The sequence below is a fragment of the Pyrus communis genome, chromosome 13, assembly GCF_041283825.1.
Source record: "Pyrus communis isolate YQ-2024b chromosome 13, ASM4128382v1, whole genome shotgun sequence".
NCBI lineage: Eukaryota > Viridiplantae > Streptophyta > Magnoliopsida > Rosales > Rosaceae > Pyrus > Pyrus communis.
Window position 1 is genome coordinate 24,570,207 of NC_142577.1, and position 18,307 is coordinate 24,588,513.

Sequence of the window (18,307 nt, forward strand, 5' to 3'; positions counted from 1 at the left end):
ACCAGTCGGCCTCGACGCAGTGCTGTTAATCCAAACTGAAGGTGCTCCACGGTCGGCTGATTCTACGGCAACAGTGTTGTTTATCCAAACTAAAGATGTCACCGGTTGCCTTCACAGTGCTGTTTATCCAAACTGAAGGTGTGTTGGCGAAAAAAAAATCTCAAGGTTATTGAGAGGTTTCGCGTAGAGTGAGAGTTTGCGCAGGGCAGTTTTGTATGTTGAATTGGAGGGCCTTAATGTTGTCTATGACTCTGTATTTATAGTGGTTGTATTTTGCTTAACACGGCCTGATAACTTTGTAGAGTCCAATCACCTATCTAACTGTGTAGAATATCGCCTGCTACGTTGACTCTGAACCATTAGATTGTGTGGAACCGCCTTATCCATCCGATATCCCCCAATTTTCCTTGAAATAAAGATATCTTTTCCACATGCATGGCCTGACCAAACGAATGCGTCCTATTCCAACTAAAACTTCTCTTTTTCCATCATGTTGGTCCAGGTACAACCATGCATGCATAATAAATTACCTTTAATATCAATATAATCTGATACTTTAAAGACCATCTTCCATCAAACTTATCATTTGACAGACTTCATGATAAGACAAAAACATATGCCATCCAACTCTTGCACGGCATCAGTCAAACACCCATTCAATCTCATCTGTACCTCTTTGTTCTCTTATCTGACCAACATTTAACTTGCACGCAAATTGTTGTTTAACCAGATAAGAGTCCCAAAGCTTGAGATATAGTTTGCTTCTTATCTATCTTGCATCAACATAATTCACCATCAAAAGATAATATCATGATTAAAACCACAATATATCATTCAATAATAATTATGTTAACTATTCTGCCATCCAACAGTTGAGAGCTATGTTCATCAACGACCTTGATTGCACGAGCCGATAATGTAAAATCAGGTCCAAACAAATGTAGGCTGTTACCCTTAGAGCATCTCCACCCTTTAGTGGAAGGCAAGCAATGAAGGGCAAGGACAATAAAATTGTCCTTACTATTTTTTCTGAACAGTAATTACCTTTGCGTAAGTCTATGCGTTTGGAAGAAAGAAATGCAAGAGCAAGGGCAACTACTATTTACAAATATAAATTTTTATGCTTTGTGCCTTGTAATTGTACACTTTATAAGTTTGTTCTTTAAAAATAAAACTCAGTATTTAACTCCAATAATTTAACTTTAAATACAAATCAAAACATAGCATTACAAACTCAGTATTTATCTCCTTTTGCCCTTGTACGCTTCAGCAATCAAATATCAATCGAAAAAGGAAATATGATGGAGAACTGTTGGGTTATGAATTTGATTGCTACCTGGTTGGTTTTCGGCTTAGTAATATAAAGCCGCCGCCGGCTCCTCAACATGATGGACTCGTGGCAAAAAATACCTTTGATGTCGTGTTCTTCCTGTCCTTTTACTTTGTACACATTATTCATGTTCTCCGTGTTTTCCATGTCCTTTTGGTTAAGAATTCAGATACATTGGCTTCATTTTCTTCAAGCCACGGTACCCCACTTCAAGGACTAGTTTGGAGTTGATATGCTATGAAAAAAAAAAAAACGTTGTTTTACCAAATACAATTTTAGCCTCGATTTTTTTAAAAACTACTTATAAAAGAATTTCACTAATGTCAAACCAGCTTTAAATTAACAACATAGCAAGTGAAATTTTTTTACTGAAAATACTAAGTAGGTTAATTTATTCACCAAAATGATGTGGCAGTACTTGTTAAGATCTAAACCTTACATTCTACGTCATTATGTGAGTAAAATACGATAAGTAAATTGGTCCCATTCATATATATAGATACATATCCCCAATGAAAAGATGTATTTATGTCCTCTCAATTGTGGCAAAATTTACAGATTGGGAGAAGAAATGGATTTCTTGAGTTGCATACTACTAGGTCTAATGGTTGCATGGATCTCAATTCACACCCTCTATTATTCGCTTGGAAGAAGATCATTAGATACCACAAGGCTTCCACCAGGACCAAACCCACTTCCCTTCATTGGCAATCTCTTAGAGCTTGGCAACAAACCCCATCTCTCTCTCACCAAGCTTTCACAACGTTATGGCCCAATTATGACTTTGCATCTCGGCCAAATAACAACCGTGGTAATTTCTTCATCAACCGTCGCCAAAGAAGTCCTCCGAACCCATGACCAACTCTTCTGCAACCGAACCGTCCCAGATGCGCTCCAAGCCTGTCAACATTCCACGTACAGCATGGCGTGGATACCGGTTTCAGCTACATGGAAAAACCTCCGCAAAACATGTAACTCGCAATTGTTCACCACCAAAATTCTCGACGCCAACCAAGCCAACCGTCACCTGAAAGTGCAAGAGCTCATATCCGACGTCAATGAAAGCGCTGTAAAAGGTGAGGTGGTTGATATCGGACGGGCTGCTTTCAAAACTACGCTCAATTTGCTATCGCGTACCATCTTCTCTGTGGATTTAGTGGACCCACACAGTGCTAGGGCGAGAGAGTTCAAGGAGCTGGTATGGAGTATTCTTGAAGAGTCTTTGAAACCTAACTTGGCTGACTATTTTCCTGTGCTGAAAAGGATTGATCCCCAGGGGATACGACGCCGTCAGACCGGTTACTACCGGAAGATGTTTGACATCTTTGATCGCTTGATGATGCAACGGTTTGAATCAAGAAAAGAGCTTGATTATGCCATGACTAATGATATGTTAGATACCCTGATAAACCTTAGTGAAAAGAAAAATGAGGATATGGACATGGATGAAACTCAACATCTGTTCCTGGTTAGTTGTCTACTTTCTGCTAGCTTCGTTGTTCTTGATCTTGGTGAACTTATTCTTTGAATTGATAATATGTTCATACTGAAAATTGCTCCGAGGTAAATAAGAATTATGTGCGAGTTGTCACTAGGTAATTATTAGCGTTGTGTGTTGTCTAAAATTGATCATCTAGTGTATTATTTCTCTAGTAAACACACAAATTTCATCTAGAAATATGATAGGGTGAGCTGATATAAGTAGTTTTTGATTTTTTACTTGTCCATCATCAACACTATTATTTATTATAGCATCAAGCTCAGGGAAGATCTTGTGAACATCTCTAAGTGCTGATCATAGTGCGTACATTGCCACGGTTTTGATTTTGTTACATACAAATTACGTGATCTTTTAGGGTTGTTGCATACGCATTTTTCTTATAGTGCTTCTTCAATATGTATAAGTGGGACAAGTGACTTCCACTTTTGTTCGTTCATTACAGGATCTATTTGCTGCGGCAACAGATACAACGTCATCCACATTGGAATGGGCAATGGCTGAGCTACTCCGCAACCCAGAAAAATTGTTCAAAGCCCAAGCGGAGCTGAAGCAGACCATCGGAAAAGGAAAACTGGTTGAGGAATCCGACATTGGTCAACTCCCTTACTTACAAGCAATAATCAAGGAGACCTTCCGTCTATACCCAGCAGCACCCTTACTACTTCCCCGAAAAGCCGAAATAGATGTTGAGATCTGCGGGTACGTTGTACCAAAAGGTGCACAAGTGTTTGTTAATGCATGGGCCATAGGAAGAGACCCTGGCATTTGGGACAACCCAGACTCGTTCATGCCAGAGAGGTTTTTGGGATCGGAAATTGATTTTACCGGCAAGAATTTTGAGCTTATTCCGTTTGGTGGTGGGAGGAGAATGTGTCCTGGTATGCCATTGGCAGTGAGAATGGTGAACTTGATGTTGGGTTCGCTTATTAACTGTTTCAGTAATTGGAAGCTTGAAGATGGAGTTACACTAGAGACTATGAACATGGATCAGAAGTTTGGCCTTACCTTACAAAAAGCTCAGCCTCTCAAAGCTGTGCCCATGTTATAGAAGAACCCAGCTTGATATCTATTTCAAGTCCGTACCATATAATTTTTAGAATCTAAATAAGAATCATGCTTGTAGATTATACCTAAATTTAGCCAAATTAGTTAGAGAAATGATTTGCATCCGAGTTCGAATCTGGTCTTTATAACTTAGAAATATTAAGTGTAGAATATTTGCTTATATAAAAAAATAAAAATTTCACGTTTGCTTGTGAGACTCCCCATTGATATTTTGTAACTTTCTGTAAGTGTGCCCGAATGCCCTTCTTGTATAGGAGTAGGCACCATATTCACAAATCTAGCCCAAGAACTCCAACTGGAGTTTAAAACCTAGTCTACAAAAGCGATTTTTACAAGTGATGCAACACTTGTTACATTTTTTTTTTAATCATATTTGTATATCTAATAGAGATAAGGTCTATCAATACATGTAGATTCTATCTTTATGGGATATATTGTACAAATTTGGTATGAAAATTGTAATAAAAATAGCATTTTTGTACAAGTAATGAACTGTTCTTTGTCAACAAACAGTGTCTCGTTTTTGTACAAGTAAGAGTAGCATTATGCCTTTGCAACTTGGACAAACAACGACTGTTGTAGTTTCTTCATCAATCGTAGCTAAAGATGTCCTCCAAACCCATGATCAATTCTTCTGCAACCAAACCATCCCGATGCCATCCAAGCCTGTGACCATGCTAAGGTTTGGTTTGGTATTGCTGTGCTTTGAAAAAAAAACTGTTTTTGTTGTGCTGTGAGAATAAACAGCTGTGAAATAAAGTAGCAAAGTGTTTGGTAAACTTTTTAGTAAAAGTGCTTTTGGAAAGAAAAAACAGTATTATAGTGTTTGGTAAACTTTTATGTAAAACAACTATGACTGTGTGAAATGACCAAAAATGGTATAATACTAGATGTGCCATTAATTTAATTTTCTTAACAAATAAATGTGAATTACTGAATATACTTTATTTTCAAAAGAAAAATATTTATAAACTTTATCTTAAATATTAATCAGTATGACAAACTACTTCAATTGAAATATTTTAGTCTAATTAGATGCATTCATCAAATTTCCAAGAATTATCTCTAGTCCTATTCAGCCAGACAACAAAATTAGCCATCTTTAACCTCATTACTTGGTTAAGTCAATGAAATCCTCTCCGTAACTCACCTGGTAGCAGGGATTAATGTCCCTTGAAGAAGTTGAAATGCTTTTGATCCCACTAATTCTAATTTTGCAAGTTGACCCTCAAGTGAGAGGCAATTAATCACTTCGGACATCATTTGTCTCTATTCACAGTACAAGTTTATTACTCTGAAATGTCCAAAAACAATTTGTAAGATTCTTCAAAGCTTAGCAATCGCAACTGTGGTTCCAATTCCAATTAAGTATAAAGTTGGAAACAATAGAAGACTTGAGATACGAAATTCAGTCCAACTAACATCAATGATACAACAACTTCAAATAATAACTTTCGTAAACCAATATGTAAGGACACAAAGCTAAATGAGCAACTGCGGTATCCGGTAAATATATAAAGATTGAAACAAAGAAAACAATAAGATAAGAAATTCTGAATGCAATGTGAGCAACAAAATCAATTACTTGGCACTGCCACTGCAGGAATTTAACAAAAGAAACTCCTCACATCAACCACCAATTGCGTTTCATGTATCGAAACTCACCAGATATGTGTTGGAAGCTAAACAGCTCCTGGAATCGAGGGATCGAAGGCAGCAAGGAGCTCCCAAGCATGGATGTTGTCTATATCGAAGAAGAAAGAAGAAATGAAGGGTTAGAGCCTCCAACGGCTAGGTTTTTCTTTAAATGTATGTGTGAGTGTGTGAGTGTGTGAGTGACAAGTGTACACTCCATATTACATCACTTAAAACCCAAATGAAGGGCTAGGATTCAATCTAGAGTAGTAAGGCTGAAATGGTTGTTAAGCTTCTTGTCACTCACTCTTTAAACAAGTATGGGTTATGGCAATGCACCATACCCTATAAACATTCACCTACTTAATGAAATCAGTGTTGATGCATTTTGCACAGCCTTGAAGCCGTAAAACACACTCCAAAAGGCATCTCCATTCTCTATCAAGTCCAACCAAAACACCTAAACAAACAAACTTTATCATGGTATCAAAGCTTAGTTTCTGATCTTACAACTTTCTGGGTGTAATCTGTGCAAGTTGAGATCTTTGGGAGCACTTGTGTAGTGTCCTCAACAACAAACAACCCTGCAAATGAAGGGATCCAGCAGTAGCAGTGAGCTAAAAGCTCTAATCCTTGATAGGGAGAACTATGACTTTTGGAGAATAAGAATGACAACCATTTTCAAGTCCTATGATCTATGGGATATGGTTCGATACGGGTATGAACTACTTGAGATGGAGGTCGATACGGGTATGAACTACTAGAGCACTTGGAATCATCCAAGGTGTTGTCTCAGACTCCATTTTCCCGAGGATATCAAATGAAGAGAGTACAAAGGGAGCTTAGGAAGTTTTACAACAAGAGTACAGAGGAGACACCAAAATCAGAAAGGTAAAACTTTAATCCCTTAGAAGAGATTTTGAGTATACAAGAATGAGGGAGAATGAGCTGTTAAAAGACTACTTTACTAGGCTATTTGATGCTGTAAACAAAATGAAAACATATGGTGAGGAACTGCCTAATGAAAGAATTGTCCAGAAACTGTTGATTAGTTTGACTAAACCCTATGATTCAATAGTGAGTGTCATTGAAGAAACCAAAGACACTGAAACTCTTAGTGTGCAAGATGTGATGGCATCTTTAAGAGCTTTTGACCAAAGGCTCGAGAGGCATGTTGATTTTGCACATGAGAAAGCTTTTCAACCACTCAATGTTGGATCTAGTAGTCAAGCTAGTGCAAGCAAAAAAAAAAACCACAGTGGAAGGGCAAGAACAAGAAATGGGAAGGAAAAGGGTATCAAAACCCTAGACCTAACCAAGGCAGCTACTCAAATGAAGGTCCAAGAATTAAGCGGCAATGCAAGCAGTGTGACAAATTCCATCTTGGAGAGTGTTGGTTCAAGGACAAGCCTAGGTGCCACAGATGTAACAGGTTTAGGCACATCATGAAGGATTGTAAATCAAAGAATGTGCAGCAAGTGAACTGTGCAAATCAAGTGGAAGAAGAAGAAAATGTGTTTTGTGCTTTCAGTGCAAAAGTAGAGAAAAACAATAAAGTGTGGTACATTGACAGTGACTGCAACAACCATATGGCTGCACATGAGTCATTACTCATTGATATTGATACAAACTTCACAGAAAAAGTGAAAATAGGAGATGGTAACATTGTCAAAGCCATTGGAAGATAAACTCTGGTCATTAACACCAAGAAAAAAAAGAAGATGCATAAGGGAGGTGATGCTAGTGCCTGGATTTGATGAGAATCTACTTAGTGTGCGTCAAATGATGGAGCATGGCTATTTATTACTCTTTGGGGGAACTGTGGTCGAGATCTGTGATGACAGATCCCTATCAAACCTAGTGACTAGAGTGGAAGTGAAAAACAGAAGCTTTCCACTTATGCTGAAGTACCTAGAGGAAGTGGCAAGGAAAACAAGCGTGACAGGTTCTAAGAAGCTATGACACAAGAGGTTTGGTCATTTAAACATGACAAGCTTACAAAATCTGCAAAAGCATGAAATGGTGTAAAGTATACCAAGAATGGATCAATGCAATGAAACCTGTGAAGGGTGTGTTTGGCAAGCATCACAAAGATCCATTTGAAGCTGGAAAGGCTTGGAGGGCAATAAAGCCACTCGAATTGATTCACACAAATATGTGTGGACCAATGCAAACAACAACAATCAGTGGAAACAGGTATTTCCTAACCTTCATTGATGACTACTCACGGATGTGTTGGGTGTATTTCATGAGGTTCAAGTATGAGGTATTCACAATATTCAAGAAGTTCAAGGCAATGGTGGAATTGCAAAATGGATATCAAATCAAAAGACTGAGAAGTGATAGGGGAGGTGAGTACACCTCACATGAGTTCAATGTATTCTGTGAAGATGTGGGATTGGAGAAGTAACTCACTGTGGCATATTCACCATAACAGAATGAGATTGCAGAAATGAAGAATAGGACTATAGTTGAAATGGCTAAGTCTATGATGCATGAGAAGAACATGCCCTATATATTTTGGGGTGAAGCCGTGAACACCTCAGTGTACCTATTAAATAGGTGCCCTACTAAAACATTGGATAAGAAGGCACCATTTGAAGTGTTCAGTGGAATGAAGCCTTATGTGAAGCATCTGAGGGTGTTTGGCTCAGTGTGCTATACTCACATTCCTCAACAACTAAAGCACAAGTTGGAGAAATCAAGCAACAAGGGTGTTTTTATGGGTTATGGAACCAGCGAGAAAGGGTACAGAGTTTACAATTTGTCAACTCAAAAGATAATCCTATCAAGGGATGTTATCTTTGATGAAGACTCAACATGGAACTAGGAAACAAGGGTAGAAGAGAATGACAGTGTCTCTCTACAACTTAACATCAACAAAAGGCAAACAAGGAAGCCTATGAAGACCTCAGCTCAAGAAAAAGTCACAGAGAATGGTGACATACAAGGGACTCCACAACAAGCAAGCATGAGTCCGCAACCAAGTTAATCACAAATAACAACTCCAAGTTCAACTCCAGTGAGGTTGAGAAGCTTAGATGAGATTTACGCTACATGTAACTACTGTGTAGTGGAACCAGAATCATATGAAGAAGCTAAGAAAGACAAAGCTTGGAAGAAAACAATGAAGGAAGAACTTGAAATGATTGAGAAAAATGACACTTAGGAACTTGTAAATTGACAAAGTGACAAGCCTGTGATTGGTGTGAAATGAGTGTACAAAGTGAAGCTCAACCTAGATGGTTCTATGCAAAATAACAAGGCCAAATTGGTAGCTAAAGGCTACTCACAGAAGCCTGGTGTAGACTTCAATGAAACATTTGCTCCAGTAGCAAGGTTAGACACTATAAGGACCTTGATTGCCCTAACAGCTAAGAAGGGTTGGAAGTTGCATCAATTGGATGTCAAATCTACATTTCTAAATGGAGTGCTAGAAGAAGAGGTGTTTGTCGAACAACCTCAAGGGCTCACAAGTTAAGATTTTCCAGAGAAGGTGTACAAGCTAAGGAAGGCACTATATGGCCTAAAGCAAGCTCCAAGAGCTTGGTACAGTGAGATTGATTCCTATTTCACTAAGAAACGATTTTAGAAAAGTTTTAGTGAAGCTACACTCTACACCAAGACATGAAGCAACAACAAGACACTCCTTGTCTCAATCTATGTGGATGATGTTGTCTACACTGGAAATGATGATGCAATGATTGAAAAGTTCAAAGAATAGATGATGAAGAGGTATGAGATGACTGATCTAGGCATCTTGCATCATTTTCTTGGCATTGGGGTAATTCAAGAAGCAAATAACATATTTATTCATCAAAGGAAGTATGCTGAAACTTTACTTGAAAAGTTTGGGCTGAAGGGATGCAAACCTGTCTCTACACCCTAATTGCAAATAAGAAGCTTAAGAAAGATAATGGAAGTGAACCTGTAGATGTTAGTCTCTACAAAAGCATTGTTGGTAGTCTATCGTACCTAACTGCAACAAGGCCAGATCTAATGTTCTCAACAAGCCTACTTTCTAGGTTTATGCAGAATCCTAGCAAGATACACATGGGGACAACAAAGAGAGTTCTAAGATATATGCAAGGAACACTTGATTATGGGATCAAGTATGAAATGGGGACGTCAACTATCCTAACTGGATTTTGTGACAGTGACTGGGGTGGCAGTGAAGATGATAGCAAAAGCACATTGGGCTATGCTTTCACTTTTGGTTTAGGGGTTTTCTCGTGGGCCTCTGTAAAGCAACAAAGTGTTGCACTGTCCACAGGTGAGGCAAATTATGTGAGTGCATCAAAAGCTACAACTCAAGCTATTTGGCTAAGGTTCATACTTAAAGACTTTGGGGAATTGCAAGTTGATGCCATACTGCTTCTGTGTGACAACACCTCTGCAATCGCCATGACAAAAAACCCAGTATTTCATCAGAGAACAAAGCACATCAAAAGAAGATATCATTTCATCAAAGAGGCATTGCAGGACAACACAATCAAGCTAATCTATTGCAGCACAGAAAATTAGATCGCAGACATTTTCACAAAAGCATTATCGAATATGAGATTCAATTACCTAAAGGGATTGCTTGGAATGACTCCCAAAAGCAGTTTAGAAGGGAGTGTTGGAAGCTAAACAGCTCCTGGAGTCGAGGGATCGAAGGCAACAATAAGCTCCCGAGCATGGATGTTGTCTGCATCGAAGGAGAAAGAAGAAATGAAGGGTTAAAGCCTCAAATGGCTAGTTTTTTTGTTTAAATGTATGTGTGAGTGTGTGAGTGACAAATGTACACTCCATATTAGATCACTTAATACCCAAATGAAGGGCTAGGATTCAATCTAGAGTAGTAAGGCTGAAATGGTTGTTAAGCCTCTTGTCAATCACTCTTTAAACAAGTATGGGTTACGACAATGAACCATACCCTACAAACATTCATCTACTTAATGAAATCAATGATGATGCATTTTGCACAACCTTGAAGCCGTAAAACACACTCCAAAAGTCCTCTCTATTCTCTGTCAAGTCCAACCAAAACACCTAAACAAATAAACTTTATCAATATGCTCACAAATTCATACTAATAATTATTTTAAAAACAGACATAGAAGCAAAATAAGAGCGAGGATGCAGTGCAGTGCAGACTTACCCGAAAACTATGTGAGATTGCGAATTATAGGAACTAAATGGCTTTGGATTTGCGTTTTAGGTTCTGGTTATCTAGAGGTAGACGTCACAAAATTATATATCCGCCAACGAGAGCGAGCAGCAAGAGTAAAGTTAATTATTTTCAATGGAAATATTGAAAAATAAAGAATAAAACTTTACCATGGGAATCTGCAAGCAGAGATAGAGAGAGAGCACCTGACTACCTGACGACTGAGAGAAGTAGAACATGTACGAGAGAGAGGGAGATGAGAGAAAGAGAAGGGAAAGAAATTTTGCGGCAGAATAGTGGAGAAAGAAGGTATAACTGGGTATAAGAAAGTTTCATTAAACTTTACTGTTCATCCGCCTACTTTGAAAAAAAGTTGGTTTTGAGAAGCAGCAAAATGCTGCTTCCATTTTTCAGCTTATTTTGGCTAGAACTTTGAAAAAAAAGCACTTATTTTTACATTTACAACACACATATTTTAGTCCCCAACTTTTTTTCATAGCTACTTTTTTTTATAATTTCAGTTGTGCCAAACTGGTACTAAGTGCGGTATGCCCTGGCTACCGATTTCAGCGGCATGGAAATACCTTCGAAAAATATGTAACTTTCACTTGTTTGCCATCGAATTTCTCTGACGCCAAATGTCACGTAAAAGTTCAAGAGCTCATATATGAGGTTAACGAAGGCATTGTAAAAAGTAAACGGTTGATGTTGGAAGTGTCGCTTTCAAAACTCCGCTCAACTTTATGTCGCGTATGGTATTCTCTGTGGACTTGGCGAACCCAAATAGTGAGATGGCTTGAGAGTATAAGGAAGTGCGGGGTATTACGGAAGAGGCTGGGAAGCTAATCTTGGCTGACTATTTTCTTATGCTTAAGAAGATCAATGCCATGGGAATACGACATCGTTTGGCATATCACTTCTAGAAGAATCGACCTCTTTGACCGCATGATCACACAAGGTTGGAATCAAGAAAATCACATGATTCACAACTAATTATATATGTGTGAAGTTTTTAATTCTCATCGAACGAATAAGACTTCACATACCAAGTGTCCTAATGGATACAAGAGTCCTTTAACAACTACATAAGTTACATACTAAATTCAATTACAAATAATGATCTGAGAGCTATAAGGGGTGGCAACAATCGGAGATTCGCAGGTATAGAACAATCCTAAATCCGTAATACCTTTGAGGTAGCGGAAAATGTCTTTAACACCATTCCAGTGTCTACATGTGGGCACATTGTTGTATCTAGCCAATAGATTCACAGCGAAGGAAATGTCGGGTCTAGTGCACTGAGCCAAGTATAATAAAGCCCCAATTGCACTTAGGTAAGGAACTTCAGGTTCCAAAATCTCTTCCTCATCCTCATTTGGACGGAAGGGATCTCGTTTAGTATTAAGAGTCCGAACGACCATGGGTTTACTTGAAGGCTTCGCTTTATCCTCATTAAAACGACGTAACACCTTTTGGGTGTAGTTCGATTGATGTATTAGGATTTCATCTGAACAATGCTCGATCTCTAGGCCGAGATAGTATCGAGTTTTCCCAAAATCCTTCATCTCAAATTCCGATTTCAGGTGTGCAACAATTTCCTCAAGCTCTGCGGGAGTCCCAATGAGGTTCATGTCATCGACATAAACTGCAACAATTGCAAATCCGGAATATGACTTCTTTATGAACACACATGGGCATAGTTCGTTGTTCACATAACCCTGACTTGTCAAATATTCACTCAGACAGTTGTACCACATTTGCCTGGATTGTTTCAATCCGTAGAGTGACCTCCTTAACCTAATTGAGTGAGTGTTTCGTGGTCTAGAACTATTTGGACCAGTTAATGAAAGTCTTTCTTGAACTTTCATATAGATTTCCGTATCTAGATCCCCATAGAGATACACGGTTACCACGTCCATAAGCTGCATATTCAGTTTTTCAGAAACTACCAAACTGATTAGGTAGCGGAACGTTATAACGTCCATTACGAGGGAATACGTCTCCTCATAATCAATTCCGAGGCGCTAAGAGAAGCCTTACGCTATGAGGCGTGCTTTGTATCGCACTATTTCATTCTTCTCATTACGCTTTCTCATGAAAACCCACTTGTAGCCAACAGGCTTTACACGTGGTGATGTAAGAACAATAGGTCCAAACACTTTACGTTTCGCGAGCGAATCGAGTTTGACCTGGATTACTTGTTTCCAGTTTGACTAATCGTTTCTACATCGACATTCATCGATGGAACGTGATTCAATATCATCACTAAGCATGATGTCAGTAGCCACTGAGTACGCGAATGCATCGTCGACGATCATCTCATTCCTATTCCAAACTTCATCCAATACTGTGTAGTGGACTGAAATCTCGCATCTCAGGAGGCCGGCATGTTTCATCTGAAGTATCACCGTAATCTAGAATAACCTTATGCGTTGGAACGGATGAGTGAACGATGGTCAGATTCAAACTAGGGTCACTAGTTGGTGCCATATTCCTTTTCTGGGGTTGTGAATTCTTTTGAACCAGGGGGTCTGCCACGCTTCAGGGTCGGAGCAAATAATTGGCTAGCTACCAATGTACCTTGTCGTGTGGAGGGTGTGGCCTCTCTACCTTCGGGGACGGTCCAGCTTTCCTAGATGGGCAATTGACATACGCAGGGTACATTTATCCTTACAGGTGTGTTTGCAGCAGGTATATGTGATATTGTCACCTTTGCTAGATCATTAAAAGCATCCGGCATACTTTAAGCAATGCTCTGAAGATCTACAATTCATCGCACCTCAGTTTCAAACTGGGCAGTGTGGGGAGCTAAGTGAGACATAGTGGGAGCATACCACGACAATTCGCGGCATTCTATAGGAACGTTAGCATACTTATCTCCCCCTAACGACATGAAGACTGTCTCATCAAAGTGACAATCCGCAAAACGTGCGGTAAAGAGATTTCCTGTCAAGGGTTATAAGTATCGAACAATTGATGGCAAATCATAACTGACATAGATTCCCATTTTTCTCTGAGGACCCATTTTGGTACGTAGTGGTGGCGCTATTGGCATATAAGTGGTGCACCTAAACACCCGTAAATGCTAGATGTCAGGCTCTTATCCAATGACCAACTGGTACGGTGAATGTGGTTAGGTAGCGGTGGGCCTTAGGCAGACCAACATAGTTGTGTGTAATATTGCATAGCCCCAAGCAGATACCGGCAGTTTGGTTCTCATAACCAAAGTCCGAGCTATCAATTAAAGGCGCTTTATGAAAGCTTCTGCCAGGCCGTTTTGGGTGTGAACATGGGGCACATGATGTTCCACATCAATCCCTACTGACATGCAATAATCATTAAAAGTCTGTGATGTAAACTCTCCAACGTTATCCAGTCGAATCGACTTAATCGGATAATCAGGGTGGTGAACTCTTAGCTTAATGATTTGAGCTAGGAGTTTAGCAAATGTGTGACCATCTTGTCAATGCATCAACCAACACCATAAAATATTTAAATGGTCCGCATGTTGGTTGGATAGGTCCACAAATGTCCCCTTGAATCCTCTAAAGAAATTTAGGGGGATCGTGAATAATCTTTGTATGGAAGGGTTGAATATTCAACTTCCATAAAGAACATGCTTTGCATGACAGAAATCCAACATAGGGATGTAACTTATGCCCGTGAGAATATTTGAGGATACGATGCATCATGTCACGTCCAGGATGTCCAAAACGATTATGTCAAAGCAACAAAGTGTCCTGGAACTCAGGCATAGGGCCGACCACACTGTGGGCTTTTATGCCGCGAATGGTTATGATGTACAACCCACTCGGCAGACGTTCCAACTTCTCGTGAATATGTTTCTGGCCATATTCGTATAAAGTGATACAAAGAAATTCAGAACTATGATCTTCAGTGGTTTCAAGATGATATTTATTATCTCGAATATCTCTAAAGCTCAGTAACGTTTTGCCAAAACGTGGAGAATAGATTGCCTCCTTAATGGTCAAGATTGTACCATTAGACAACATGATACATGCCTTTCTGTACCCTTCAATCAGGTTGGATGGGCCTAAGAGAGTTGTCAAATGAGCTTTCTTGGGTATTAAGTTAGTAAAATAGTGTCGTTCATGCAAGATGGTGTGCGTGGTTGTACTATCTGCAAGACAACTAACTTCCCCACTAGACATACCTAGAAATAAATTGATTGAATTGGTCACATGCAAAAATATAAGTCCATTCATTCAATTAAGCAATTCGAGAGAATAATATCCATTCAATTAACAATCCATAATTCAAAACAAACCAAAACCAAACAAATTATTCCAAATACATAGAAAAGTTGTTCAAAATTAAACCATAAACCTAACAAATAAGGGGGGGGGGGGAGGGCCGGCCACTCCTAGTGGGTTCGGCCACTAGGGGTTAAACACCCTAAAAACATGTCTAATTTATTCATCCATAGGCGATGATGCCTCCTAAAAGTCCGATATCTCCATGGATGTAGTTGCATCTTCCAGATGATCCACATGTGCAAAGTTAGACTCACGACGGGAACGATACTTGGCAATGGCCTCAGGGAAACTCGGCATACGCATGACCAATGATCCTTGGATCCACAACGATAACACATGTCCATTTTAGTAGAAGCAACCTGAACGGGAGCTTTGCCCTTGTTCTTGAAGTTTGGGGTCTTAAGGGCGAGTGTTGGGATGTTGCTGGGTCACATTTCTTCCCTTAGGTGCGGTACTCTGTTGACCTTGGGCCCGTGGTTGGGCTTGCCGCCCATTACCATGGCCACGACGGTTATTTCGTCGGCTATGGCTGCTTTCGAGCCAGTGGGTTAAGCTTGATGATTCTTCATCAAAAGCTGGTTCTGCTTTTCAGCGAGAAGTAAAACAGAGATCAAATCAGAGAACTTTGTGAATTTCTATGCCCGATATTGTTGCTGCAGGACAATATTGGTGGCATGGAAGGTTGAATAGGTATTCTCTAGGAGATCTGATTCGATTAGTTCAACTTTGCAAAATTTCAACAAAGAACGGATTTTACAAATTTCAGAGTTGTATTCATTCATGGTTTTGAAGTCTTGGAAGCGAAGATGCTGCCAGTCGTGTCTTACTTCAGGCAAGTATATGCCTTTCTGGTGATTGAAACGATCAGCCAGAGTAAGCCAGAGGGTGCGTGGGTCCTCCTCAGCGAGGTACTCAGTCTGCAGTGCATCATGGATGTGTCTTCAAATGAAGATCATTGCAGTAGCCTTCTGAGCTTCATCAACAGGTTTGTCGGCAATAGATGCCTCGATGATGGCTCTAATGCCCTTTGCAGTGAGATGGAGCTTCACGTCTTGAACCCACTTCAGATAGCTTCTTCCAGATACTTCTAGAGTGGAGAAATCGAGTTTGTTCAAGTTCGACATGTCCCTAAAACGGAGGGAGAAAATGTGATTAGTCATATGGTAAGCCATAGACATATATCGTAGAACATACAGGTTCTATAAACATGTAGTGGTTTAATTTATGCATGAAAACTACAGGTTTCATGTGGTATGTTTTGAATGAAAACTTCAGGTTTCAAAGGCATAAATTTGAAATTACAGGTTCAATTTAGTTTTTATGAACAATTAGTTCATAATGAGAGGTTCCTGCAAGAAACACAGAATGCAATATGCTGATTTAAGTATAGTGGATTTGAGTTTCTTCGGGAACTCAAGTGTGAGAGCTTCATTACTACGAAAGTATGTGACGGTTCAAAGTATAAAAATAAATTATTGAATTGTTAATGTCCAAAAGTGATCTTCAGGTTAATAATTTTGGATTCATTATCAGATTAATGGATTGTAGGTCACTTTTAATTAATTCAATAAATCGGGCCATATCGGGTCGATTGTAGAAGCAAAATAATATTATTGGATCGAAAATATAGCCACAAAATAATATTGGGCTTGGTGTTGTGGGTTAAGTGGCATGGGTTTGGGTGCCTTAAGTATAAGGCAAGGCCCAAAAGACCTCGGCGGTGGGTTACAGGCCACATAGGTGAGGGAGAAGCCCCAGCTGCAGCTTGGTTTCAATTTGGGTTGAAGGGGGTGTATAGGACAATGCCCAGTAAGTGTTGGCCTTGTGGGTGATGCACGGGGGATTAAAACCCAGCCCCATGGGCTGGCATGTGGGTTCGAATGGGAGCCCAGCCGCATAGGCTGGCTTCTTGTGCTGCGATCCCAAGGAAACAAGGCCCAATCAAGTGGGCTGGCACCAGAGAGAGCAGGTATGCGGGCCTGGATGCGTGCGGGACAAGGACCCAGCAAGCAAGGCTTGCCATGGGTTTGGTCTGGATCCATGAAAGCTGCGGGCCTCCTCAATGATAGAACTAGGGCTGTAGGCCTATTCTAATCAATTAGGCCGAAGGCCTGGAGGTCCAAGTAGGTGCAGCAAAGCACATAAGGCTGTTACTGATGTTGTGCCGCAGAGGTGGTACCATCCAATGTCCAATTTCCCTTTTTTTTCAAAAAAAAAAAAAAAAAAAAAAAAAAAAAAAAAAACCCCCAGGGTTTAGGAAACCCTAAATATGCTTCTAATTTATTTTGTACAATTTGACTCACAAATTCCACATAATAATTTAATTGTGCGATGCATGAAACAAATATATATATATATATATATATATATATATATATATATATATATATTGAAAAATATATGAACATATACAATATATATATCGGAAGGAAAATGTAAACATAGGGGGTTCATGCATCATGGGGAATGTTTTCATGCTTCGTGAACGTTTCAAATATCTTCCTTTATTTTAAGTGTACCTGATTAGCAGAAAACTAATAAGCCTTTGAATGTGGTGGATGATAGCCTCCTCCTACGATGCGTCAATTCCTCAGCTTCTGGCAAGATCGTGCTGATAACGTGTTGTAGGCCTATTCGATTGAACGATCTAGGGTTTAGAGAGAGAGAGGGGTTCGGCAATATTGAGAGAGAAGAGAGATTGATTTAATTGTGAGGTGTGTTTGATTCACCTCATTGTGCCTTTATTTATAGTAGTAGAAAGGGTAAAACCTTTCCCTTTAGAATTACATCATTTTATAGGTAATCTAATCCTAATAGGAATATATAATACTTTCCCAAATTCCCTAGGATTTACACAATCACATCCTTATTCTAAATATGACTGCAACATGCACCAAGTTCAATATAAAAAACCTAATGCCAAACTGTTTATAACAAAGCGAAGCGAGTGAGCAGAATAAAAGATTCGTAAATTTCCGCAGAACCTACGATTTACATTAAGTTCGAAAATTTCGGCCGAATATTTCTGAGTAGATTCGGACATTTCTGCCGTTGGCTGTTTGCAAATTGTAGTTTTTTTCCCCTCTCTAGCTCCATTGAAATTTGAATCTGTTTATTTTTCCATTAAACCATAAGGGCTAATATGCTTTTTTACCAGTCATTGCCTCCTGTGCTGTCCAATATGGAATAGGGTTTGCGGTACTATAGAATAATATTTAGACAGTTTGATGTAACCCCAAGTACACTCGTGTGTTCTAGGAAAAATCCCAGTCACGTTAAATCTTTTGAATCTTTTGACCATCATTTCACATAAGCAAAACTTTCCATTTAAATGGTGATGAGTTCGA

At 39.3% G+C, this 18,307-nt stretch overlaps 1 protein-coding gene and 1 pseudogene across 1 annotated transcript; both read left to right on the forward strand.

Annotated features, from left to right (window-relative positions):
• Positions 1-1,835: 1,835 nt before the first annotated feature.
• Positions 1,836-4,081, forward strand: LOC137738459 (geraniol 8-hydroxylase). Its single transcript, XM_068478087.2, has 2 exons — positions 1,836-2,798; positions 3,274-4,081. Exons 1-2 carry the CDS (start codon positions 1,851-1,853, stop codon positions 3,877-3,879), a joined length of 1,554 nt encoding a protein of 517 aa, XP_068334188.1. The 5' UTR covers positions 1,836-1,850; the 3' UTR covers positions 3,880-4,081.
• A 5,314-nt stretch (positions 4,082-9,395) lies between these two features.
• On the forward strand, positions 9,396-10,055 carry LOC137736260 (secreted RxLR effector protein 161 pseudogene; annotated as a pseudogene).
• Positions 10,056-18,307: the final 8,252 nt, after the last annotated feature.